This window comes from Schistocerca nitens, chromosome 3, assembly GCF_023898315.1.
Source record: "Schistocerca nitens isolate TAMUIC-IGC-003100 chromosome 3, iqSchNite1.1, whole genome shotgun sequence".
Taxonomy (NCBI): domain Eukaryota; kingdom Metazoa; phylum Arthropoda; class Insecta; order Orthoptera; family Acrididae; genus Schistocerca; species Schistocerca nitens.
Window position 1 is genome coordinate 739255950 of NC_064616.1, and position 27010 is coordinate 739282959.

Sequence of the window (27010 nt, forward strand, 5' to 3'; positions counted from 1 at the left end):
CCTCATCAATAACTTTCACTGGGATAGGACACCTTCCTCTTCCAGGTATCACACCAAGTTCACCCATTCCAAATTTCATTAGCATCTTAAAAACATTTAGTGACATTAGGTCTCTCCTAAAACCTTTCAGTCTCAATGCAGCACTGTGATTGCTGCCATTCACATAAAACAGTTTCACTAACAGCGTACAGTCTGTTCCCTGTTGCCATACTGTTCACTCAAATTACGCACTGTTAAGTGACAACATTGATGTCATACCATTATATGTATGGCACCAGATTTGCACCTGGGGCCAAATTTAGATCTAATTTTTTCCAGTGTAAATCAGTTCTACATTAATGCATTAGCATATCTACTGCTGAAATGCAATTACAGCCCACAAGGGACCTCCATGAGTAGCTGAACTTTAATCATAGCCATCCAGTATCTACCCTATGGGGTTCACACAGATCAAATTAGAGGAACAGATGCAAAGGACATTGTTACAGCTAAAGAATCTAAATTCACAGCTCAATAGTTTCTCATTACCTTTAAGCAGTGTGGTTTAAAACAAACCACACCACCAACCTCTACCCTCCCAATGATCCACTATATGAAGAAGGCTCTGGCACCTATAACAAAAATTATGACAACACATCTTATGGCTTTGTAAACATCTACATGCACCACCAATTAACTATGACAGCCCTGTGAAACCACTATGAAGGTTTATTTCTTACACCACTAAATTTTTACTTTTAGAGTCTTACCACATGCCACTACCCATCTGCTTTCATTACACACATGAGAGTAGTACACAAAGTACCCTCCATCACATACTGTAACATGGCTTGTTGAGTATACATCTAGAGTCAATCCGTGTGTGGTAGTTCAGCCAATATCCAGGATGAATACCTAACAATGTTCTGGAAAAATTAAATGATCATGTGGCATTGTTGGCCAGAATGTCCCAGCTGAGTTCAGCTGCCAAGTGCAAGTCTTATTTCAGTTGGCACCACATTGGGCAACTTGCAGCTGGTGATTAAGATAAAATGATGAGAACACCACCCAGTCCCCGAGCAGAGAAAATCTCCAATCCATCCAGGAATCGAACCCGGGCCCAGTGCATGGGAGGCAAGCACATTATCACCCAGCTAAGCAGGCAGACACAATGTTCTGAAAGAGTAACAGACAGCAGCTACACTACATCTGAACAGAGACTCGAGATATACAGTACTTAATCTAGAGAATGCTGTGAGATAAATTTAGGGAAAGACAACAATCACCTGAACCTGAAAAGGCACAACACATAGGACATGGCTACTATGGCACAATCTATCAGGAGGACCAACATTAAATTTGTCAATTCACGCAAATCAAGGATTAAGAGTACTATTTAAGTAGTCAACTAAGATAAAATGACATTACTGACAAGTCAAATTGATGACTGATGAAGTACGTAAGTGGGTCAGCAACATGTGAAGACGTTTCTAGAGTGTTCTTATGGAAATCTAATACACAGAAATTGTAAAGGAAGGGTTACTGAATTACTGTAGATGCCAATACGCTTTCCCCTATTGGGATTTGCCATGATATAAATACAAAACACCTAAAACAGTTTTGGTTAAGTATCCGCAAATAATTAAGTTTTCTATTTAAAGAGGACATATATTAGCTTTTGATTCTTAGCTGCTACACATTAAAAATACAGCAATGTTCTAAAATAGCTTCTGAACTTGTATCTTCAGCGAGTTTACTTTTGGTCTCAGACAAACTTCTATCTAACACACATGAATAATCACAGACTGTAAAATTGGCTGGATCGAAATTCTGTGATTTTTCTTTTGGGAAAATATCAAAATAATCTTTGAGATACTTTAGAACAGATTCTTCATCTTTCAGACAGTTAAAAATCAGACGATCTTGTTTGGCAAGTACTTTTTCCAGCATAAACACTAGATGGTGGTGAAAACATTTGAAGGGAACCTTCATTGCCTTGGCTAGTGTTATCCATTCCTGGATGCATTCCACTGGAGTCTGATGGTATCCAGCAAACATTGCTGGGTTGGTAAGTATTCCACGGGCTGACATTACACCTGAAACAAATTAATACATGAACAGCTAAAAGCTTTTGATTTATTACCAAAACAAAGTCTTCTAAAATATGTGGTCCAAAAATAATTTAACTTTAAAAGTTTTACATGTTTTGGACCAGTACAAGATATCAAGAGCTAAATGGAAATGTTCTGCAGTAATATATATTTAAACATAGAAAAAGTGAATCCCTACTTAGAGGATTGTAGAACAGTGTATCAGCAATGTTTGATAAAGATTACAGAGATGGTGTACCCACATGGTCAACAGGGTAAAAGTCTAGACTAGGGCCTGTAGCATACTTACATGTTTCATGCAGGACTGTAGTTATCACTTGCCATGAGGTATGATGGGAGCAAATGAAGTGTGTCAGCTGTCTGTGTTACACAGTCAATGAAACAGCAGGCAGACTGTGTTACAAGTAATATATTTGGAAGAAGGGTGAAAGAGAGCAGTAAGCAAGGATTAATTTGAAACTTCCTGGCAGATTAAAACTGTGTGCCCGACCGAGACTCGAACTCGGGACCTTTGCCTTTCGCGGGCAAGTGCTCTACCAACTGAGCTACCGAAGCACGACTCACACCCGGTACTCACAGCTTTACTTCTGCCAGTAACTCGTCTCCTACCTTCCAAACTTTACAGAAGCTCTCCTGCGAACCTTGCAGAACTAGCACTCCTGAAAGAAAGGAGTCTCATTCTGGAAGGATTAATTTAATTGCTCCTTGTCTGTGGCACAGCAGTTTAAACTGTGCTAGTATCTGCAAACCAAGGACAGTGTCACAATGCTTGATATATTCAAGAAAGCAGTGAAATATTTCTCTGCTCAGTTTTTCCACATAATCTGTGCAAGCACACTGAGCAAGTGGATCAATTTTTTTTTTTTTATTAAATAATGGGAGGAGGTAGGTGGATCAATGTTTATCAAACACACTACTATTATGAATAAACTGCCTTCTCTCACGATTTAATTTATAAACACTGACCCAGTAAGTGTGCTTACGCTGATTGACTGCGAATTCATTTTGCCACTACATTTGCTACATTTTCGTGTCTCTTACTATTCCACAAGACATGGACCAACATCAGTCCCTTTCATAGAACTCTCTGTCATAATCACAAAATATCTCTCTCTAAACTCACTAATACACTGAAAACAGTGAACAAGACAAAGGTTGCTATTTCGGCAATAGAAACATTCCGTTTCTCCTCACCTCCCACCGGTTATGTTAAAGGATCATTCCACTGGCAATGTGAAACTGACACATTGCCAACCTATGAGCAATAGATACGCTCCACTGTGACTGCCACTGGCCCCGATCTAAACTTCAGTCACCTAGCAGTGACCTCTCGAATGACTGCAAAGGTCAGTGTTATGCCAAGTGCACACAGTGAACAAAGTAAAAATGTCAAAGCAAGTAACACTGTATCTCAATGACACATTAGGACACAGCATCAACATCAGAATGTGGGTTCAGATGGGGGAGGGGAGGAGGACCGGGAAATTGGTTTGTCACCATTTCAGCTAGCCAGAAACATGTATGACAGAATTATGTGGAATCAGTGGATGCAAGAGGGTCCCAGAATTCATCCACAGCATTTGCTTTGCAAAGCCTACAGAAAAATCAGACAAAAATGTTAGAACTATGTGCCAGACCAAGACAACTTGAAAACAGGCCTTCCATAGGCAGTGCTCTTACAGACTAAGCTATGCCTGTATAGCTCATCTATCAAGAGCACTGCCACGAAACACAGGGTTCTAGATTCAAGTCCCAGTTCTGTGCACAATTTTGATATATTAGTAAGTTTCCGAACAGTGCACAGTACACTGCAAAGTGCAACATTCGCTCTGCATCCACTGTATACACTGTTTGCTGTGGGCTGGACTGATGGACTCACATGGGACTGTTAGTTTCCATATTCAGAAAAACAAATGCCTCTGACTACTCCTGGCATATAAACACCATCACTAACATTATGAATGGCAAAATAGGTTTCCAAGTCAAACGCATTGCAACCTGTTATACACTGATGGCAGCACACTTGTTACATGCTACCAAGGTGACAGTTTGGGAGCCTGTGCTATTGACTGACACGGGGGGAAAAAATAATCAAATGATGTGATGGATTGTGTTTACCACTGGATACAACTTTTATTTCAACTCACTGAGTGTAATCTGAATGGTACCACCACCCTGGAAGTTTTAGGACTCTCAGCACTGACCATTCTTCAAGAACCTCCAAATATCATTTCAACAGGACTAAATCATTCACACTACACTCAATAAGTAAGTGGTAAGATCACAAGCTGTATGTGACGGTAAAAATCCATCCTATCACTTCTTCAATTTTCCACCAAGTCTCAACTGCACACGCTACCTGAGTGCTGCCTTCACTATATAACAGGCTCTAATGTGTCTAATCTGGAAACTTACATTGCCAGTCATAACGCCAATGATGGCATACACATGCCCGATTTAATCTGAGGCACGAGTGCTTTCTGAAATATGCTAGACATCTTTACAAAACAATGGATACCACTGCTTCCTTACCTCGGGGACATACATGCACTCTGGTTCCAGACCACACAAATTAAAGGTTTTGATTGTAGCATGTAAGGGCGAAACATCAAAGAGCCCTCTAAAACAGAGAGCATGTACAGTTCTCTAAACCTAATTATAGTGCACCAAATCAATGGTAGTACGAATTTTGTTTCAGTCACATTATTCTTCATGTAAGTTTATTGGCATTAGTAAAATAAGCCTGGTACATATGGTACATTCTTAATTGCTTTGAGTGTTCAATAAGAACACAAAAAGAAACTTTGCAGCAGCCCATATTCATCATCCTTGATGTACTACAACTACCACATAAAATGATTGTTACATGTATCAGTACATTATTCCTGTACTTCACTGACAAGAAAGAGGAAAAAAAACTGTTACACAATAGTAGGTGTGCAAATATGAAATCGTAAAAAAAAATTCATTACAGATTATGTTTAATAGGATTCTTACGGGATTAAACAGTATGGTTATCGGTCCTTTCTTCCTTCCAGAGGAAATTCAACTAAAATAGTAATAGTAATATAGTATATAAATAATTTAACAGTCTAGTCCAGGATCCTTAATCTTGTCATCATAGCTAAAATCTGAATTGTGTTCAAGCAATGAGGCAAGTTAAAGCAAGGGAAAAGAAAGGCAGTTTTAAGATGTTTAAAATAGGGAAGGGTGGTACTGCCAGTGTGGAAGTCACCCCAACTGAAGATCATCACATGATCTCTTGCCAGAATCCATCCTATGCACCTGTCCTACGGACATAAACCCAACATGAACAACACAGACATTTATTCTCTCTAAAATACGAGGAGAAATGTAATACACATTATAACTAAAAATATCAACATTTTAAAGAACACGGTTGTTATAAGAAACAGCTGTCAATTATTATAAATAAACTGAAAGCAGTCTTGAATGAGATTTTCACTCTGCAGCGGAGTGTGCGCTGATATGAAACTTCCTGGCAGATTAAAACTGTGTGCCCGACCGAGACTCGAACTCGGGACCTTTGCCTTTCGCGGGCAAGTGCTCTACCAACTGAGCTACCGAAGCACGACTCACGGCCGGTACTCACAGCTTTACTTCTGCCAGTACCTCGTCTCCTACCTTCTAAACTTTACAGAAGCTCTCCTGTAAAGTTTGGAAGGTAGGAGACGAGGTACTGGCAGAAGTAAAGCTGTGAGTACCGGCCGTGAGTCGTGCTTCGGTAGCTCAGTTGGTAGAGCACTTGCCCGCGAAAGGCAAAGGTCCCGAGTTCGAGTCTCGGTCGGGCACACAGTTTTAATCTGCCAGGAAGTTTGAAAGCAGTGTTGATTGCATAAATTTTTTAATGTGGTGCCCGGTTTTGATCTTATTACAAGATCATCTTCAAACCTACAATAAACAGGAATCCCTATAAACATATGAAGGACAAAATCATATTGATAACCCTCTTGCTTGTGGATGGTGGTGTACTGCAATGTGAAGGACGTCAGCTACTAATTAAATACTTGAAACCCCGCCACCATCTCCGGCATAACATCATGGATAGCCAATCACTTAAGTTGCATTTCTGCCACTTAAGAAAGTAACATGGTAGTTACTATTAAGCCATTAATACCACCTATAGAACATATAAAACAATCTTATAGCTTACAAAATATCGTGTCAACAGGTAATTACTGTGGCCTAAGCAGTGTGGCCCTATCATGTACTGTTATCGACCAAAGCAAAGATAATAGCAAGGACACTACTGTAGTAACCATGGAGGTATAAGGAGGGGAGATGCCATGACGTCACAAAGTAAGCCGACAGAAACCGAGCTCCGCCATTGCAGTTTGGTCAGAAGACTCGTTTCCGATTGTGCTACTGTGTAGAGCTGCAGAAGTTTTTTTTCATTTTATAATGCCGGTTTGCGTTGTTTACCGGTGTACTAACTGTTGGAATAGTGCTACCAAGTTAAAAGGAATCACATTCCATGCGCAAGTGGCCCCGTTCGTAAAATATTGTCTTTTATATTCGTGAGATGTGCGGCCTTGTTTACGTTTCGTGAAACTGTTTTCCTCTTATTTTATTTCAGATTTCCAATCAATGAAGCTCGTAGAGCTCTGAGTTCATATGGTAAGAAGGAAAGACTGGATACCTAACAAATGTAAGCAAAATATGTTCCCAGCCTTTTCGAGAAGAAGATATTGACCGAACTTCAGTTTCGAGTGTTTGGATCAGGGAAAATGCTGTACCATCAATTTTTCCTGCCTTTCCACCTCACTTACAAAAGTTAGTCTACGTGAAATCAGCATACTGATTCTGAATTCCTGTAAAACTAGGAAATAAACTTACAATGCCAGAAAGTATGAATGTTTTAATTAGGCCTCTAATTTCAGTTGTGTTTTTGTCTATAACCAATAACATGTGCGGATTACAGTGGAGTTAATCCGTGTAACAATATTTTCATAGTTTTATCACATTTTCGGGCGTAAATTTCTATTTTTTCACGTGTGTGTGTGTGTGTGTGTGTGTGTGTGTGTGTGTGTGTGTGTGTGTAATTTTATTTCTGTGTAACAAGACTTCAGGCATTAAGTCACGTTATAACTGTCATAATCTGCTCTTCCTCTGTCATTTAATTTTACTTCTTTCAGTTGTTAATTACTTAATCATCCATTTTGGAAAATTCAACAAGTTGAATCAGTATTCTTTGATAATAGTTTCACATCTGTAAGCATTGGTGTCTGTAGTGAAAGAACACTACTTAAATGCCCCAGTAACAGCATCGCATTTACACTTGTTATGGGCAGTGACAAATCATCATATTGGGAAAAGTGCTTAATTGTGTAAGATAGTTTGTCTAATATATCATATGTTCAAGTGTATATTGCTACAATTTCAAAACATACAGTGGATACAAAACCACCAAATTGCCACTTTCTTACGGCACTGGGAGTACATCAATTTTGCAAACAACAAAATGAAAGCTATGTTAGCAGCCCAGCTGCTCAGCACTTCCGTGGCAGACGCAATGCAGTACTGCTGCGATATGAAGATACCAGGCTTTGAAGATGCTTCTGCTACAATAAAATTTATAAGGATATTCAACCGCCCATTTGATATATTAAATTCCAGAAGCCTTCTGCAGAATAAGTGGAAGCAGCCTTTGAATGTTCATAATTTCAAGGTTGTTAAAGAATTTTTTAATGGAGGCTCAGAGACACATCAAAACACTTACTGTGTGTCAGGGACAAAGAGTTGTTGACAGTAACAGGAAAACAGGTTTCATCGGCTTCCTAGTGTGTATTTCTAGTGTCTTGCACCTCTATACAAAGCTTGGACCACAATCCTCTGCACCTTTGTTGAAGTTCCTCCCCATTTATAAGTGCTCCCAGGATCATTTGGAGATGTTTTTAGTGCAATCCGTAGTCGTGGTGGGTGGAATAACAATCCAACAGCTTGACAGTTCATATCTGCCTATAAGAGGCTCCTGATTCACAATGAAATTCGTGAATCAGACAGGCGATTGTATAGCCCTGGAAGAGATCCCTATTTTGACACACAGTGGTCAGACTAAATAACAAATCAATTTCACCACTGAACGTAGGCAATTACTAGATATGGAAACCCATTTGGTGAGCCATGATCATGATTACGTTGAAGCGGAAATGATTCTCTCTGAAGTGGCAACCCATATTGTTTATATTTCAGGATTTGTGGTTCGTCACTTAGCGAGAACTTTACAGTGTGAAACATGCTTGTCAGTGTTGCGAGGGGAAGGGAGTCATACTGCCTATTCTCTTACACACAGAAAGAGTAGAGGTGGTTTGATTTCACCATCTGACGATGTTGTGGACATTGTATGTGTTCTGAAAAAGTATTTAGAAAATACAGTGCTGGAAATAAGAGGGTTCCTGTGAAAGATCCTAATACTAAATGCGTGGCACTTGGCACTTTTCTGTTCAAGCCTGTGTTTGAGGAATTGGGAGAGCACATGAAGGATCAGCACCCATTAGATAATCACTTGGTACTGCTGATCAAAGCTATTGCGAAAAGGTACCTGCTGACACATCACAAACATGCTGCAAAATGTGTAACAGATTCACTCCATGAAAAAAATTGAGAACAGCATACACCAAATTAGTTCTTTTTAAAGGTCAATGAATTTGTGAACTTTGCTTTCCACACTTCTTTCCTCTATGTTATTAAATTTTCCCTTTTTAAAGCTGTGTTTGAGGGTACATATGAAAGCTTTACCCCTTTTGTAGAACATTTCTGAAGTATTTTAATGAGGTAGTGTGTGCTTCTGGTGGCAGTGCATTAAACAAATAAAAATTGACCAGCCCTTTACAAAATTCACAATGGCTATATATAGCCATTGTGAATTTTTTAAAGGGCTGGTCAATTTTTATTTGTGACGTGTATTTTGATGATGAAATGATTACCTTAATTTGTAGCTACATGTAGTTTAAAGAGTACTGCATTTAGTAACAGAGTTCACTGTAATGAGAGTTTAGTGGTTTCAGAAGGAAAATTGTGTTTCTTGACTTAAACCACTAAGGCTTTCAAGGGCTCATTCGTAAATTGATCCAGGAAATTGGACCACTCCTATGATACACAACTGTGATCTGAAAGTTTTTTTCCACATTGTTCTGTGGTATTTTTTATCATCAATTCTAGCCATACTACTTCATGTTCTGATAGATACATAATATTAAAAAGCCCATTTCATACTTATTTTTACATTTGTTTTAACACTGTCCAGATATAATTGTCTTGTTGGCTTGTTATTGGCACAAAACATATTGTGTAACTTGAGAACATTGAACATATGTAAGTGCTTTGTTGTAACCCAAATGTCAATATTAATATTGTACTGTATCCCAAGAGATTAAAATGTTTCTCAAAACTACATTGTTTATAACTTTCCCAAAAATTTTGTTAGTCCCATACTTCACATACGATTATATGGAATGTTAGTGGATAAGCTATAATGAGATTGAAACACTGACGATTTGATAATGCAAGAACACAGCTTGATAATTTGTACTTTAAAATTTGTTTTAGTGAATTGAAATGTACAAAACATAGTATGCCACTTATTGTTTCTCTCTTATTTTATCCTTTACTTTTGCAACTTTATCCTATGGAAGTCTGCTGGATGTTACAGTAATTGTAAAAGGTGAGTGATAAAACAATATTGTGCAAACGTAATGTTACTTTAAATGCTATGTGCAAGAAATGGTTCCAAGTGTAGCACTGGTTTAAGATATTTGGCTTTATCCAACATTGAAGCAAATAAAAAAAGAGGTAGGTTAAAACAGTCAAGGTGCCTCACTCTTTTCCATTATGTTTTATACATTGCAGTGAAATTTCAGACTATTGCACATAAGTACCTATCATCAGCAAGTGTTTAGCTTTACTTGCAGGAGGAGTGTTTAACGTCCCGTCGACAACAAGGTCATTAGAGACTGAGCGCAAGCTCGGGTGAGCGAAGGATGGGGAAGGAAATCGGCCGTGCCCTTTCAAAGGAACCATCCCGGCATTTGCCTGAAGAGATTTAGGGAAATCACGGAAAACCTAAATCAGGATGGCCGGAGACTGGATTGAATCGTCGTCCTCCCGAATGCGAGTCCAGTGTGCTAACCACTGCGTCACCTCGCTCGGTGCTTGCTTGACTTGCAGGTTAAAATTTGAGCACGCATGTTTGCAGGGCACCCTAACTTAACTATTGGCGATTTTAATAGCAGTGTTGTCCTTTACACAAATTTGTGTAATTGAGATTTGTTTAACAGTTCATGATTAGCATCAAAACTGCTACTTAATGACATGTATTGACTTACACACTAAAGGAAGGTTTACTAATTATCATCTGACATGTAGGGCTATTGTGCTATTAATAATCACACACAGAGCAACAGTTGTGATTTCATAATGTTCAGATGTTTAAACTACAATGGTACTGAAAAATCCCATTGTGTGTACTTTTACAAGTTTGCTGTGTTGACATTCATTCACAAAAGCACTATCATATGCTTATTTTTCTTGACAAAGCACAAACGATGTTTATATTTACAAACGAAATTTTGTATAAGTGTGTAAACGAGTAAGAAATATCATCCGGTATGTAAACAAGCATAGCTTTCGGGTTCTGCTTTCAGTTTACATCGACACAAATACAGTAAAAGGCGATTTGAGTTTGAAAAGAGCTTTGTACACTATTATTTTTCATCATTCGAAGTTCGTATCCAAAAGAAACACTTAAGTTAACGAGACCAAATCAGTTGTATTGTTGGGGCAAAAAGGCATTAAAAACAAAACGAAAACGCCTGAAAAAGCTATTCTGACGTGTTATGCATGTGAACATTGTAACACTCAACATCTGAAATTATTTCGCAGACATAACGTTAAATATGAAGAACACGCAATACTAACAAGAGCCCTGTCACTGTTTTGACCAATCAAACATGGCGGCCGACCATTAGCCAGGGAGCTTACAACATTTGGTTATAACTGTTGTATTTTATTATACCATATTCAGACATAGTCAGACAAATGAGCCTCTGCTCCTCAATATGTTAAGTATGACATTATGCTTTATATTTTTTGTGTATTTATTTACATGTGATCGTAATTATTACACAACATTTCATGCTGGAGTAAGTGCATATGTGCACAAATAAATTTTCTTTCGTTATGTATACGCTATATGTCACCCGTCTGTGTTTAACTGTTTGACAAGGGATGCTTTTCACCCTACCCTGCTATGCCAGCGGTTATTGCTATATTTCAATATAACATTATGTTTAGCACAGACATTATTTCGTCTGCTCATTCGTGACCGTCCAGACAGTGGTTGTATTGGCATAATGTCATTAATTTTACACTCTTGATAGCCATCATGTTGCATCATATGCAGACGATTGATCGTAATGGTAATATAGGTGTTACTTTATAAAATTTTCTTTGACATTCCACTACTGAAATCACATTTCAGGCGTACATTGTTTGAAGTTATTTTGACGAGATGTAGTTCAATTTAAATTTTAATGGTAACAGTAACTCATGCGCATATCATTTACGCATATCATGTACTATCAACCTTCATTGAGTCTCCCTGCCAACCTTAGAGAAACCAGGATGGATGCTTTCCTCACAGATAGCCTCTTTGGCCCTAGTAAGCCATAGTTACTATAGTGGCGTCCTTGCTGTCATCTTTGGCCCTAGTAAGATGAGTATGTAGCCATGATTACTACAGTGGTATCCTTGCTATTATCTTTGCTTTGGTTGATAACAGTATGTGATTGACAGCCACATTGCTTAGGCCACAGGAATTCCCTGTTTACACGATATTTTGTAAGCTATAAGATTGTTTTATATATTCTATAGGTGGTATTAATGACTTAATAGTAACTACCACCTTAATTTCTTAATCAGCAGAAATGAACTTACGTGATTGGCTATCCATGATGTTATGCTGGAGATGGTGGCGGGGCTTCAAGTATTTAATTAGCAGCTGGCATCCTTCACATTGCAGTACACCACCACCTCCAGCAGACAATTATGGTATAACATCATTATTTACTGTTTTATCAATATATGATTTCATCCTTTGTATGTTTATAAGGATTCCTGTTTATTGTATGTCTGAAGATTATCTTATAATAAGATCGAAACCGATCACCGCATTGAAAAACTTATGCTATCAAGACGGCTGTAAGTATGTTTATAAAAATATCAATAATATGATATTTATAAAGGGAATCAGAAGTGTTCTCAGTTTCTTTTAAGGGCAATTTCCTGAGCAGAACAAATTTTAGGGGTTGCCATGATAAAAGCTGTATAGCCAATATAAAGGTTGACGTAAAGTTAGATCTCTTACAGACACCTTTCCACAGGCAGGAGCTACTGCGGAAACCGATTTCCAATGCTCCAGGGGAAAAGTCATTTCAGTTGGTCTTAAATCTTTAACTGGACAAAGAAATGGATGGCAATCAGCTGTGTACTTGTCGTGGGATTCATATTGGCATTTGCTTTAAGTGATTCCGATAAAAAATAGAAAACTTAAACACGAATGGCAGGACAAGATTTGAAGCCCATCCCTATCAAATGGGAGTCCAGTGCCATAACCACTGTATTACTTTCCTCTGTTTAAGCTATGACAGCAAGACAAGAGATGGATATGTAGGAAAACAAAACAGTATTATGTATACAACCATGCATCAAACAAAGAAATGTTTTAACTGCAGAAAAAATGCTGGTTTGCATGAGAACATGTCAATTTCCAGCACAATGTGGAATTAGCTCAGAGCTTCAGTCAGCAAAACTTTACTACAAAGGGCAGTACACACAGATTTAGTGTGTTTTAGAGCAGACGTTGGCACTGCTGCTCTATGTCAAACTGTTGGAGGCAGGCAACAGGACTTTGTCTTAGCCAATCAACAGCTGCTAATTATACGTCTTCATGGCACTAACATCCAAATTCTTAGAATTTTGTGGACAGCCTTTACTCCATATTCTGCTTTTGCTGCATACTGACTAGCACTGAAGTCAGCCTATCAGACTGTTGTGTGCACAAATTCGAGCATTTGCGCAGGCTAAAATGCAGTAATGCACAGAGCACAGACATCTGAGGGTATGAGAGTTACTACTTGCTCAGTTGAAATGTGCCTTTTCAGGAGTGAAAGTTAAACTAATGAGCCAAAGTTACATCTGTTCAGTTTGTTGCCAACTTGCTCTTTCTTTGGTTTCCTCGGTGTTTCTGGCTGGGTGCGTGTGTGGCAATGACCTGATTGGCTAACTTCAACAATAAATAACCCACAAACAGTGGAGTGCATCAAACTTTGTTAACAACTATTTCTCAGCACAACCTCTCCTGCCACATCCTTACAAGCTTTCCCAACTGCTTCCGATCATCCTGTATAGTTATCTGCACCATTTATGTGGAAATAATTTGTCTCCACAGCAGAATCTGTTGGGATGACAGGTTGGTCCTTAGCATAGCTGAGGTCATCTTAAGGTTGGTAGATGACAATTTGATCACGAGCTCGCAAAGTCAATGAATGTGAAAGCGAAATCTTTGTTGCGGTAACTAACTTATCAATGGTAGATGTTCACATAGAAGCCAATTTTTTCATGTTTCATTTATCATTTTCAGTGTATCTGGGTTCAGAGTCTGCAGTATATGTATCAACAATAGTAATGCCAAAGTTCAGCAATAGCAGAAAATGAAAAATACCACTGTTAAATTATGTATAACAGTTTTCTTGTACCTGCCCCCACAAATGAAGTATTTTCTCTGAAAATTCAGTCTGACAGCACTAACACCTAGTATATTGAAGTAGTTATGTGAAATGCTTAATGTTTCTCTCGCAGTTGAAACAAACAACATTTCATCTTTGGCTATACAAATTGCTTCTTATGCCATCATAACTATCCAAGACCAGTCACAACAGAAGTTAGACATACATTCGAAGGTTAGGCCACAGACAGTCTGTCAAAGGTTTACCTTTCAAATCTACTGTAGGGTTTCCTTGACTGGAAATTTTGCCGCATAATACCTTCTCTGAGCTGACAAATTCTGTCATTTTCACTAAGACAGATTATAAAAAAAATAAGTGTGCAAAGTTTTGTTGCCCGAATGGTGATTTATACTAAAAGTGCATTTAAAGTACAATATCAGAATTGCTGCTAATGGATTAGCACTAAGTTGCCATTTCAGGGACTCATCACTAAAAGAATCACTAATAGATAGGGACCTGAAAATTTATCTATTTGTGGCAAAATTCACATCTACTTTTTGGTTGTTTGAATATTACCAGACATACAAATTGAAAAGGTTGTCATGCTATGTGCCTGAAGGCAAAGCCTTACATGCTTTGAAATTGGCTGCTTTTTGACTAGCATGTTTGCTTTTGCAAAAAACTTAAGTTTTTTCTGAAATGATATTTCCTTGTTTTCTTATTTTGGTTCTGTTTATGCTTTCAACAAACAATTGTTCCTGTTAAGAAGAAGCAGCAGCAGCCCTCTGCCAGTGAATTGGGTAATTCTCAGATTTAAGGCAATTCAACATTTTTCTTCCCCTACCCTGTCAGATAATTACAAAGCCTGCAGTATATTAATTTCAACCTTTAGGGGGCATTCATAACTGTGCAACATATACCTGACAACACTACATACAGAACTGACAAGGCAGTCTCTCAGTAGAACCAAAAATAACCATTCCCAGCATGCTAGGGAAAGAATTTCAGAGCAGTCAAAATACATTGACATGTTTAGTTTTCCAGTGCCGAGTGCACATGCTACAAACTGGCAATTGGCCATGAGCATAAACAAACTAAAATTAAAATGCCAGAAGGGAGAGGAAACAAGCCTCACATCCCTCTCTTAGGGCAGCACCATTTCTGTGAAAGCAGAACTGACACACGGTCATAGGGATCATCAATCACTTTTGGTGTTATGTGGGTTGTAAGTGAACTGCTTGATAGACCTGGACAAGTCTCTTCCCTCAGTCCAAATAAGAATATTAAGCAATGAGCAATACAAAACACCAAGTATTTGTTAATGGCTACAGTCTCAGGTTGACAGTATCAAACAGTAGTGCAGGCCAGACCTCTACTGGTTTCTACACCACAGTTCAAAATGCCCACTACCTAGAATACCATGATCAGTGTCTCCACATTATAACATTTTTTAGCTTTAGCTAGTAGATGAAAGTAAGAGTCCCCTTGTTCTAAGATGTTAGCTAGTAGACTAAGGTGAGACTTTATTCTAAGATGTTAAATACTACAATGCATCAAGCAGAGTGCACCTTACAGACCATTCAACCACCCAAAATTAGTGTAGCACCAGAGCACTGAACACAGTGATACATCATTGCACTTTTTATTTTGCAAACATGTTATGCACATTATCTTTCCAAATTGGGCTTTGTCATATGATGTGCAATTACGAACACTGGTTACATTTTCAATATGTACATGCAGAAAATAAAATATTTCAAACCATCTCTGACAAAATAGTTTATCCGGATACAATTCACTATGAAATAATGTTTTAGATAGTTTTGTGTATTCACATATTGTGGTAGAATTCCTACCTATAGTCACACTTCTAGCAAAATGGGAATTATCTCAACTTCTAAATTGGCTACACTGATAAGGAATGAATTCTGTTTGGTATTAAGATATATATATTTAGTACACCTATCAGCAATCTAACTTGTTTTTTGGTTAATTATTGTCTTGGGCTGTCTCCACTATTCTTATTTCGAGCATAGTGATGGTGTCTTGCTGTAGGCATCACAGAGCAGCTTCAAATGATTGAGGCAGACAAATAGTGGCAATGACAAAGAACTCCAGTTTTGTAAACGTGGGTATGCAGTGGCACTTTTATTGATAGAAGAATCTCACACTTCTGCAGTCTGCAAAAGCTTGATACACACCTGTGAAAATTTGGTATAAACAGGGTGTTTAGTTTCAGTTCATTTACTTTCTATGATGAAGCACAAAGGTTTAGCAGCTCTCTTACCAATCAGTGAATCAACATCCACTTAGGATGTAAGTCATCCATTGTGTTTTACTTTATTTTAATCTTACATAAACCACATCTTTGCCACTTCAACCCAGACATCTGCTTCTTGTACTACCTGCATAATTGCCATCTCACTTAAGACTAAATGTGTATAATATGCAAAGTGTGAAGTTTGAGTGAGTGAAGGTCGTAAACAATTACGATCAAGAGCAGCATCCTTGGGGCATCCATGTTGCACACATTCTTCACATGAGATTCTTGCTCTGGTGTAACTTGCCACCTGTTTAACAACTTCTTCAAAGAAATGCCAAGGGCAATGCCCCAGTTTTGTAAGATTTTATCTTACTAAGCAGTATGCCTTGCTGAATGCAGCTTTTTCACATACTATGCTTCCACAGACTGCTGTGTACAACCAGTGTGAATGTATTGGGATGCATCTGTTCTGCATTTTTTCCCATGCTGCAAGCCAACTGACACTGACCACAAATGCAGGAAACATTATGGTGTTTCCGTGATCTGTCTAAACTGAGGAGTAAGCAGTGCAGGGGGATGCTGCCTTCTTACAAGGCAACCTCCCCATCGCACCCCCCCTCAGATTTAGTTATAAGTTGGCACAGTGAATAGGCCTTGATAAACTGAACACAGATCAATTGAGAAAACAGGAAGAAGGTGTGTGGAACTGTGAAAAAATAGGCAAAATATACAAACTGAGTAGTCCATGGGCCATATAGGTAACATCATGACAATGTGAGCTCAGGAGCGTCGTGGTCCCGTGGTAGCGTGAGCAGCTGCAGAACGAAAGGTCCTTGGTTCAAGTCTTCCCTCGAGTGAAAATTTTACTTTATTTTTGCATAGTTCTGATCTGTCCATTCGTTCACCGATGTCTCTGTTCACTGTAATAAGTTTAGTGTCTGTTTTGTGACCGCATCGCAAAACCGTGCGATTAGTAGACGAAAGGACGTGCCTCTCCAATGGGAACCGAAAACATTTGATCGCAAGGTCATAGGTCAACCGATTCCTCCACAGGAATACATGTCTGATATATTCTATACAACACTGGTGACGGCATGTGTGTCACATGACAGGGATATGTTGTCGACCCACCTAACTTGCACATTTGGCGAATGGGTAAAAAGATTCTTCTACCTTGCCCGATTTAGGTTTTCTTGTGGATGTGATAATCACTCCCAAAAAAGTGATGAAAACATAAGAGTTTGTCACAAACTGAAAATAAAAAATTAAAATTTTCACTCGATGGAAGATTTGAACCAAGAACCTTTCGTTCCGCAGCTGCTCACGTTACCACGAGACCACACCGTTCCTGCGTTTCCAGTGTCCTTGATGTTGCGTATCTTCCCAAGAACTACTCACTTTGTATATTTTGCTTATTTTTTCACAGTTCCACACAACTTCTTCCTGTTTTCTCAATTGATCTGTGTTCAGTTTTTCAAGGCCTATCCACTGTGCCAACTTATAACTAAATCTGAGGGGGGTGCGATGGGGAGGTTCCCTTGTTAGAACAGCACTACAGGACAACTACAAATCTGTTACCTGTTTAGCAGTGCAGTTCCTTTGAGAGTATGTTACTCTTCATTAACGACACCAAGGACATTTTAGTTTTATGTCAAGACTACATAACATTAGGTAAAGCAGTATTAGAAATTATATTTATCTGTATCAGTTTATCACAACAGTTTATCTACAAGATAACTTCTGAATGCACATCTGATGTTTGGTACTGTTCTCTGTAGCAGCATGCGTGCAATAGAACAAACTGACAGGCTTCTCTCAACATCCACAAAAATACATCATGCCACACATCTTTTAGTTTGGGTATACTGCATATCATTGTTGAAGTTACTCCTTACAGAACATAATTAGATGAAAAATTATTCTTACTTCCTCAGTTATACTCCAAATTTCAAGATATGAGGCATATTTCTATGACTGTTGAGAGATGCCTATCACAGTTTGTAATATTTGAAGAAATACTTGAAAGTCAGGATCACATTTAATACTTATTTTGAACTGATAACCAGTTTCAACAGAATTCACTGTTATCTTCAGATCTGCAATACTGTGTACACACATTGCATTTGTAAACACTTTCTATGGTAGTGTTAATGACTACCAAAATATGTTACCTATACATAACACACTATCTTTTTCAAAATTATGTCCTATACTTTGATAGTATTGAATATTTAAATAGTTTGGAAATGTGAGCTCTACCAACAGGTAAATCACAACCAAAAATGTCATTAATAAAAATGTTATTTACAAATTTGTTGTCATGCAACTTTCACTAATTACATGCAACCTCACACATGCTCATCTGGAGACATACTGAGCCAGGTGCTGTGACAGGCAACCTACCTCTTACATTCACTAGGTGGCAGTGCGGTAACAAATGTTACTGTTTGAATTTACATAAACATTTATACAATTCACCAAATTATACAGTAGTAATAGCTTTCAATACACAAGCCTTCATAAGGGAGCAGTACTGTCATGTAAGGAATACACTACTTTCAAAAACCTACAATGTACACACCGTTTATATTATTTAAAAGCAATCCAACAAAAGTTTCTTAATTTTTAAAATTTTATTGTCTCTGCATATTGCAAGTTCTGTATGAAAATTTCTTTTAAAAATAAATGACCAAGGCAGGAAACATTTATTCTCATGATTACTTAGTTTTGTTTCTAAAGAATCTTCTTTGGACAGTTCACCCATTTGCATGTAAGGTATTTTATTGTGACATTTTCATTATGCTGTCTCACATCACGAAGTCACAAATCACAAAATTAGTAACAGTGTGCAAACTAAACACCCTAACCTAACATTTTAGCTTTTACAATTACCTATAGAACAATTATACAATCTTAATTTTTTTCTTAATATGACCTTGCCATAAGATATAACATGGGTCTTGTTCTATTTATTTGTATATTTAGTTTTTAAAAAAACTTCTGAACTTCATGGAAAAACACTTAAACATGAGGCAGTCCAAACATTAAACAATTTTCCTTTTAAGTAACTACTGTCAAAGCTTTCTGGAAAAGATAGCAACTAGCTTAAACTAATATAACATTTTATTTATGCAGTGTAGGAATTCCTGTTAAGAATTCATCTAAAACATTGTCACCCAAGTTCTAGGGGAAATTTGCAACATGAATTTCAAATAGCTGTAGGTGAAATCACTTAAGGCAATAGGTAGCAAGGCTTCTAAGACTAATGATATAACATGAGTTCACTATGATGCTGGCAAGGCTAAAATTTGTAAGCTACACCACAGCAAATAACCGCACATCTTGTTACATTTTGCCTAGCAGTGATAGCCACAGTTTAATGAATTATATATTTTCCTAGTGGCAGTCACAATGTTTCTTGTACTGGTGTATAATTAAGCAGTATAAAGTGTGATAAGTTAATGGGCCATCAACACTTTACAAAACAAATGCCATTTTAATGAGCCTGAGAATTTTTCTCAGATGTCTAGGTGAGAGAAAGATTAATCATGAACCAATTTTTGTAATAGAACATACAACAAAGATTAACCTAAAACCTCTCATTACTTCTCACTGTCTGCACATGTTGTATCCTGCAATCAACATGCAGATTCCTTGTAGAGTACAATTGCATAGTATACTCATAAACGATGTTATTTAATTTCAAGGTATCCCAACTAAAGTTTAACATCAATTTATAGTATCTATTTATCTAAACATAGTTTCATGTTCAGCTAAATAAGGGAGACAGTTTACTGGCACATAGTAATAGAATATTCAGTGCTCTAAGTCTTCACGAAAATCGCCTCTCACAGCAACATAGCATCGCAGTAAAAATATGTTCATCACAAGAAGCCAATGTAATTTCCAGTTCTTTTACGCCACTCAAGGTTATTTATAGTTTATATACTTACTGCGGTCATGATTTAATGTTCATATGGGATAAGAGAGAAACTGCTGGCGTACAGTATAAAGTAAAATAATATCCAGTGCTCCATGCCTACGTGAAAATCTTACTATCTTAGGGTGTCATCCATCGCACTAAGAGCAATATTCACCGTAAGAAATGCCAGTTACCTTACCGCGAGCCAACAAGGCTAAATACTGAAAACTGAATGTTTTATACATCACTATTTGACGTAACACGAAATGGGGCTCAATGTATATGTTTTAATTATTTCACTCTACTGAGACCGGTTACTGTCCAGGTAAGATTGCTTTGGAAATAAAACTGACAAATGGGAATAAATGCTGCCTCCCTTAAATTAAGTTGGTGCATAAGTACATAGCATTTTTCCATAAGTTTAACAAACAGAAACAGAGACTAACACCAATAATAATAATAATATACTCCTTCACTATTTACAACAGCCTCCCAATGCTGGGGTAACTTTTTGATTCCATGACTAAAAAAAGTCACATGATTTTGAGACAAAGAACTCTACAAGCTATGTTCCAAGTGCTTTTTATTCAGAAAGAAAGTTCCTTGAGGGTTGTTCGACAGAGCAGAAAAGGCGAAATCTGAGGGTGCATGATTGTGTGACTACAGTGGGTGTGGAATGACTTCCCAACCAAATTCCAGTATAGTGTTTGTCAGTCTAGCAGAATACAGGCGGGCATTATCATCAAGTAGCACCACTTCATGCAGTCTTCCTGGTCATTGTCCTTTGATTGGGTCTGCAAGACACCTAGTTGTTGACAAATTGTCAGCATCGATGGTTACACTTCGGGGGAGCAATTTTTAGTACACCACACTTCCACTGTTCCAACAAATGCATAACATTGCCTTTTGTCGATGCATGCAGGTCTCTGTATGGGGAGTTGCTTCTTTATTTGGACTCTTCCATTCTTTTCTTTTCGTTATTTTAGCAGAAAGACACAATTTCGCACCACCAGTAACGATACAGGATTGGAATGGTCAGTGTTTGCGAGCAAATTGATGGTGGACAATCAGATGCACATGTGGCCACCTGCTGATTTTTGTAATTTTGGCGTGAAGCATGTGGTACTCGCATACCTGATTTTTGAACCTTCCCCATTGCATGCAAATGTCGCACAAAGGTGGAATGATCACAGTGTCATTTGTCAGTTCTCAAGTACACTGATGTGGATCACTGCATTAATGCATTTAAGTAATCTTCATTAAACCCGAAGGTCTTCCCGAACATGAAGAGTCGCTAATGTCAAAACAATCTTGTTCAAAATGAGAAAACTATTTTCTTGCTGTGCTCTCTCCAGTGTAACTATCCCCATACACAGCACAAATGTATGTCTGCCTCTGCTGCTGTCATCCCTCTATTATACTCAAACAGAAGATGACGTCAGAAATGTTCAGATTTCTCCACCTGTCACTCCCCATTATAGCAACAGTGAATTACAAATAAAACACCAATCGATAAATAAATCCATGGCAACCAGAGACCAACAAGCAAAACAAAAATGCTTAAAACTTTTACACTAACGCAATACTATACTGTTCATTTATTAAAAATCTTACAGTACTCACGATATGCAGACAAAATTAAATTTTTATTAAATCCTATTAATGACATACACTGCAGAATTTTTTTTAGCAGTCTATTACTTAAATAACAATACTGCTCCTTTATGAAAGTTTGTATATTGAAAGCTATTGCTACTGTATAATCTTTATAAAATGTCTGCAATTTTTTGAACTTTATATCTGGACTATTTTAATTAATACACAAGTTTCTTATGGGTGAATCATAACTATGTAAATGGAAACAGTAACATCTGTTACCACACTGCCATCTAGTGGACATAAGATGTAGGTTGACTGTCACAGCACACAATCCAGTACAGCTTCAAACGAGCATGCGTGTGGCTGCATGTAATCAGCGAAAGTTGCATGCCAACATGTTTGTAACTAGTACTTTTATCGATGACATGCTGACTGGTTGTGATCTACCAGCTGCGAAAGCTTGCATTTCCGAACTATTTAAATTTTCAACGCTCAAAATATACGCCATAATTTTGAAAAAATGAATTATGTTATCTATATTTATAATATTATATTTATGTATTCATTACTACTGGCACAGAAAATATGTTTGCAAATGGTGTGTGTGTGTGTGTGTGTGTGTGTGTGTGTGTGTGTGTGTGTGTGTGTGTGTGTGCACGCTCTATTGCAGATCTGAAAATGACCGCAAAGTGTTGTTGAAGCCAGTCATATTCAAAATAAATTCTTAAAAGCAATTTCAGCTCTTAAGTATTTCTCAGTTCACGATATTGCATGCATGATGTCCAGAGAATGGTACCAAGCACCAGACCTGCATACAGAATTCATCTTATAAACAAACTGTTGTCATAATTACACTGGTACAGATAAATAAATATATCTAATATAGCTTAACTTAAAGCTATACAATGTCAACATTAAATTGCAACATTCCAAGCATTACTGGGTGTGTTCCTTTTGGAAATTTTGTATTTGACTACGCTCAAAATAATTTCAAATAAGTTAACAGATACCTCATAGCATTCAGAAAACTTGCCCCGATTTGCCTTTAACTTGCTGTGTAGCAGCACACACTTCTGTTTTTGACGTCTCAATATCAGATGAATTCAGTATTTTTCTCACGTTGTCATTGCTAACACCCACAAACAACTATTACAGCGCACAACACAAGGATCACTTTCTTATTTAATGAAATATTCATAGTTCATACTGCACACAGTAAATTTTACTGCAGCTTGCTCTGACTCTTGTGACTGGATCTCTCTGGACTTCACTATGTGTGAGGAGAAAGACCATGTTGCCAGCACTGACAGAGCTGCACGTGTTCATTGAAACAAGGCAGAGCCACTGGGTGATTAACACTTGTGTGGTCGTAGCATTACACATGCTGCAAGCCAGAGCACAAAAGCAGCAGTAAAATCACACAAACAACTAGTTTTTTAAAAAGTGCTGAACTACCACTTTTTAGAGTAATGTACTGAAGGTGTGAGAAAATATGAGAGAACAGTAGGCAAATGAGGTGTGTTCAAGACGTATCAATCCTATCTGTCATAAAACAAAGAAACACAGGAGACTTCCTTCAGCAGAGATGTGATAGGGGACATGTGCAGTAGTGATTTTTTTCTTGCTAGCAAGAAGTGTCAGTTGCTGGCAGCCAGCCTGTGAATGAGCAGATGTACGGAGCACCCACTGGATTCCAGTAAGTTGTGAAATGCTCACTCAAACTGAAAACAATACTGCATCAAAGGTTACCAAAAGCTTGGCAATACCAAAGAGGAAACCATTCGCAAGATACGTCTTGGGATGATTCACATATAAAGGGGTAGCACAAATGCTTCACAGATGGCCGCACATCAATGGAAAGGGAACCACAAACAGGAAGACACTCCAGTCAAAATTATGTCACTGAGCATGTGTGAACTGTCATGGAACACTTACCACACTGAGAACTTGCAAATGAGTAAATTCAATTCTGACCAATTTCTGCACCACTAAAATGTCCACAAAATTTGTACCTAAACTGCTGACAATGGAGCAGACTTTCCTCGCCAAGCAGTAGTTAGCCATGCTCCCTATTCCACAGACATGCTGTGTGTGAATTTTGGTTGGTTCTCAAGCTAGTTCGAGGAAAGAGAAGATATCATGCAGAATGTTAATTGCCACTCCAAATGATACGGTCCATAAGTGTTTACAACAATGGCAGGAGTGCTGGCAGAACTGTGCGCATTACTTAGGAGACTACTTTGTACCTCCAAATTAATAAATTTATTGCCGCAAACCGAAAGTTCAATTTAATATACTTCATATATCTCCGACCACTGCCTATCAAAGGAATCCTTCCCTTTCTCTTGTACATGACAGGCACAGAATATGGGATTAAAGTAATAGTAACCAAGCAACAAGAGGCAAATCGGTCAGTTTTTACACATTCTTAGTAGCATTTGCAGAAACTTACCATAGCATCTCCTTGTTGCTTAGATTTTTTTGTCTAATTGTATGGAACAATGATACTGCCAATGTCTATGCTTAGACTTACTACTTCACTGTGAAAACATTCGAAGTTATGGGGTGGTCCCATCAACATTGTTTCTACTACACTCTTAGTAACCTATATGCTTTTAAGTTTGTGAATTTTCTAGCCATCTTCCTCTCTGGCCATTATTACCTCAAAGATTCCTCCCAGCCAAACCAAAATCTCCGTGTCACATGTGTCGAACAGCTGAATCTTTTTGTAGAACCAAGTTACTTAAGCCATTGGGAAACCTAAGCATGGGACATGACACTACATCAAGGAAGAGGTAACCATCTTCAAAATAACATACTTAGCATTTCATCATCATACATTGCACTGCCTTAGCCAGAATTCACATTGCAGAGAGAGGCCTGCAATTTGAGACTTCAATGGGTCACATTTGTCTTTAAACTGGTTCTATGGGCACCTCTTTTCAGGAATCTTTGAATTCAAAAGTACACAGCCATTCAATCAGTGGCTGAGCAATTACATCTTTTTTGGTACAGTACAGGAAAGGATACTATAAATATTGGGACTCACTGAAGATTCACACACTTTTTACAGTTTTAATCAAATTATTTCAATCCACTCTCTTCCATCTCTGCATTCTGCAGTGCTTTCTAGTTTTCATAGTGACTGCAGAATCTATTCTGCATGTTAGGTATCTCATCTACCAGTCCCATTCTACCTTGCAATAGTTCTGAGCCTCTTCACTGAATCTAACAGTTTTTCTCCTCTGCTTGTTCTACCTCATTCCTGTAGATGTTTAAGAAAAATAAAGCCATTTTAGTTTAAATATCTGTGCTGACCCAACCATTCAGTATTGAAAGAATGAATTTCACGACTTTCCTTCTTAATGATCCTACTACAGAATTCCAGGTAGGAATCTGTCTTTTACTCACTTTTTTTGTGTGATTAATAATGCACTGTGGTCTCAGTATTTGTGCAATCTCATTTACATTTTATTCTTAAGTACTAAAATCTGAAGTAGTGTTGAGACAAGCATTGCCTCCAGTTAAACAATTTGTCCCAGATAGTATATAGCTCTTGCTTAAGTTCATGAACACACTATTTAGCACATGTTCGCTGCCAGATTGATTAGGTGGAACAGGCAGCTTTCAACCATTCATCTGAGGAATGATACAAACATTTTGTTCATACCTGCCAGCTCCTGAGTAGCCATTTTTGGAATTTATTTTCTCACTGTTCTGTAAGTGCCGTCATTGACAATTCCTTAGTCGTACATACAACAACCTTGCCATCTCAAATTTAATCCATCTTAAATACTTTGATTTTGGTACATCCAGCTAGTATTAACATACAAAACATCTGGTGTCAATCCTATACAAAGAACAGTGATGCATCAAGTTTTCTTGTGAGGCTGTTCTGCCATTGTTTTCTGGGTTCTTTTCTTGACATACAGTATTACATGTGTTTCTGAGCCAACATAGCAAGCTAGCAGTTCCCCAATCCTTTCACTTTATGCCAAGTCTTGTGTGAGTTTCTATCCTGTAAGTGTGTGGGGATTTTTACTGTTTTGTAACAGATTACATGACATCGTGAAAAACAAATTACCAGTCATACAGGTGAGTGGGAAATATACATTAACAATGGTGTGGCATAAACTACATTTCTATGATCTCTGATGTAGAGCAGGAACTTTAATTTGCCATCTAGAGCATCCTAATTGACGACTTCCCATAATTTTACCAGCAACGGTATATTCATTGGAAATTACACATTACACCAACACAGACTATCTGGACAACGCACTTTTATATAAAGTTAAACTTTTCAACATTGCAGCTTTTCTTTTCTTGAAACTTCCTGGCAGATAAAAACTGTGTCAGACCAAGACTCGAACTTTGGACCTTTGCGTTTCGCAGGCAAGTACTCTACCATCTGAGCTACCTAAACACAACTCATGCCCCATCCTCACAGCTTTACTTCCGCCAGTACCTCATATATCACCTTTTCTTCACTTTTCTTCTAACTTAGGTACAAGTTTCTGACAAGTGCTTAACCCAATCCCAAGCCGTGTGAATTTTTATTTTTACATACCTTTGCACCTTGTAGTTTCTCGCAGTTCCTCAGCATCAGCCAATGTCCTGACATCACCATTTGCCACTACTGGTATTCTAATGGAATGTGAAATCAGTTTCAAGCTTTCTTGATTGATTGGCTGGTTTCTTTGTTCCACAGTTCGAGCATGAACTGTTATAAATGACAATCCAGCAGCTTCCAAAGTTCTACAGAGTTCAACTGTCAACCTGCCAAATTTAAACATATGTTTCAGTAATTAACCCAATATAAAATATTGATATCAAGTAAGTTCCGTATCTACTGTCGAGATAATTACCAAAAACTCTTTCCGAGATGGTGATACTTTTTCAAGTAGAAATTTATGGCCTCTGCACTTCATAAGAATTAGATAATATGCACTCAATACCTTCCTTTTTGATCACCACCCGAGAAAGTTGAAAACTTTCCACAATCAAAACTACTGCAAGATGAATGACAAAAAGTGAAACTGCAATAACAAAAATAAACTGAATCACAAATCTAGAAATCGAGGAGAATATACAACAAATCAACTAATGACATGGGACACTAATAAACCCCATTACATTTTAATTCCCTTCCTATCCTCCACACACAAAACATTCTATTTTTGACATAGATGTTTGATAACAGTGTATATGCCAAAAATGCATTATAGGATCAGAAATTAGGTAAGATACTTATGTAAAAAATATTAAATTTGTCACTTCCACATTAAACTCTTTACGAAAGTTAAGTTTAGTGAACAGGACTTAGAAATACTTCATATTAGATAGAAGCAATGTAAGAAAAAACAGTGGATTAATCTATACAAATAAAAAT

At 37.7% G+C, this 27010-nt stretch overlaps 1 protein-coding gene across 1 annotated transcript in view; it reads right to left on the minus strand.

Annotated features, from left to right (window-relative positions):
• Positions 1 to 1448: 1448 nt before the first annotated feature.
• The window catches only part of LOC126249741 (tRNA-dihydrouridine(20a/20b) synthase [NAD(P)+]-like), a 29946-nt gene continuing 4384 nt past the window's right edge, over positions 1449 to 27010 (minus strand). The window contains exons 6-7 of the mRNA XM_049951421.1: positions 26189 to 26397; positions 1449 to 2075 (exon numbers count right to left, since the gene is read on the minus strand). Of these exons, the coding sequence (XP_049807378.1) occupies positions 1672 to 2075; positions 26189 to 26397 (613 nt within the window). The 3' untranslated portion in view covers positions 1449 to 1671. The remainder of the gene's footprint in view (positions 2076 to 26188; positions 26398 to 27010) is intronic.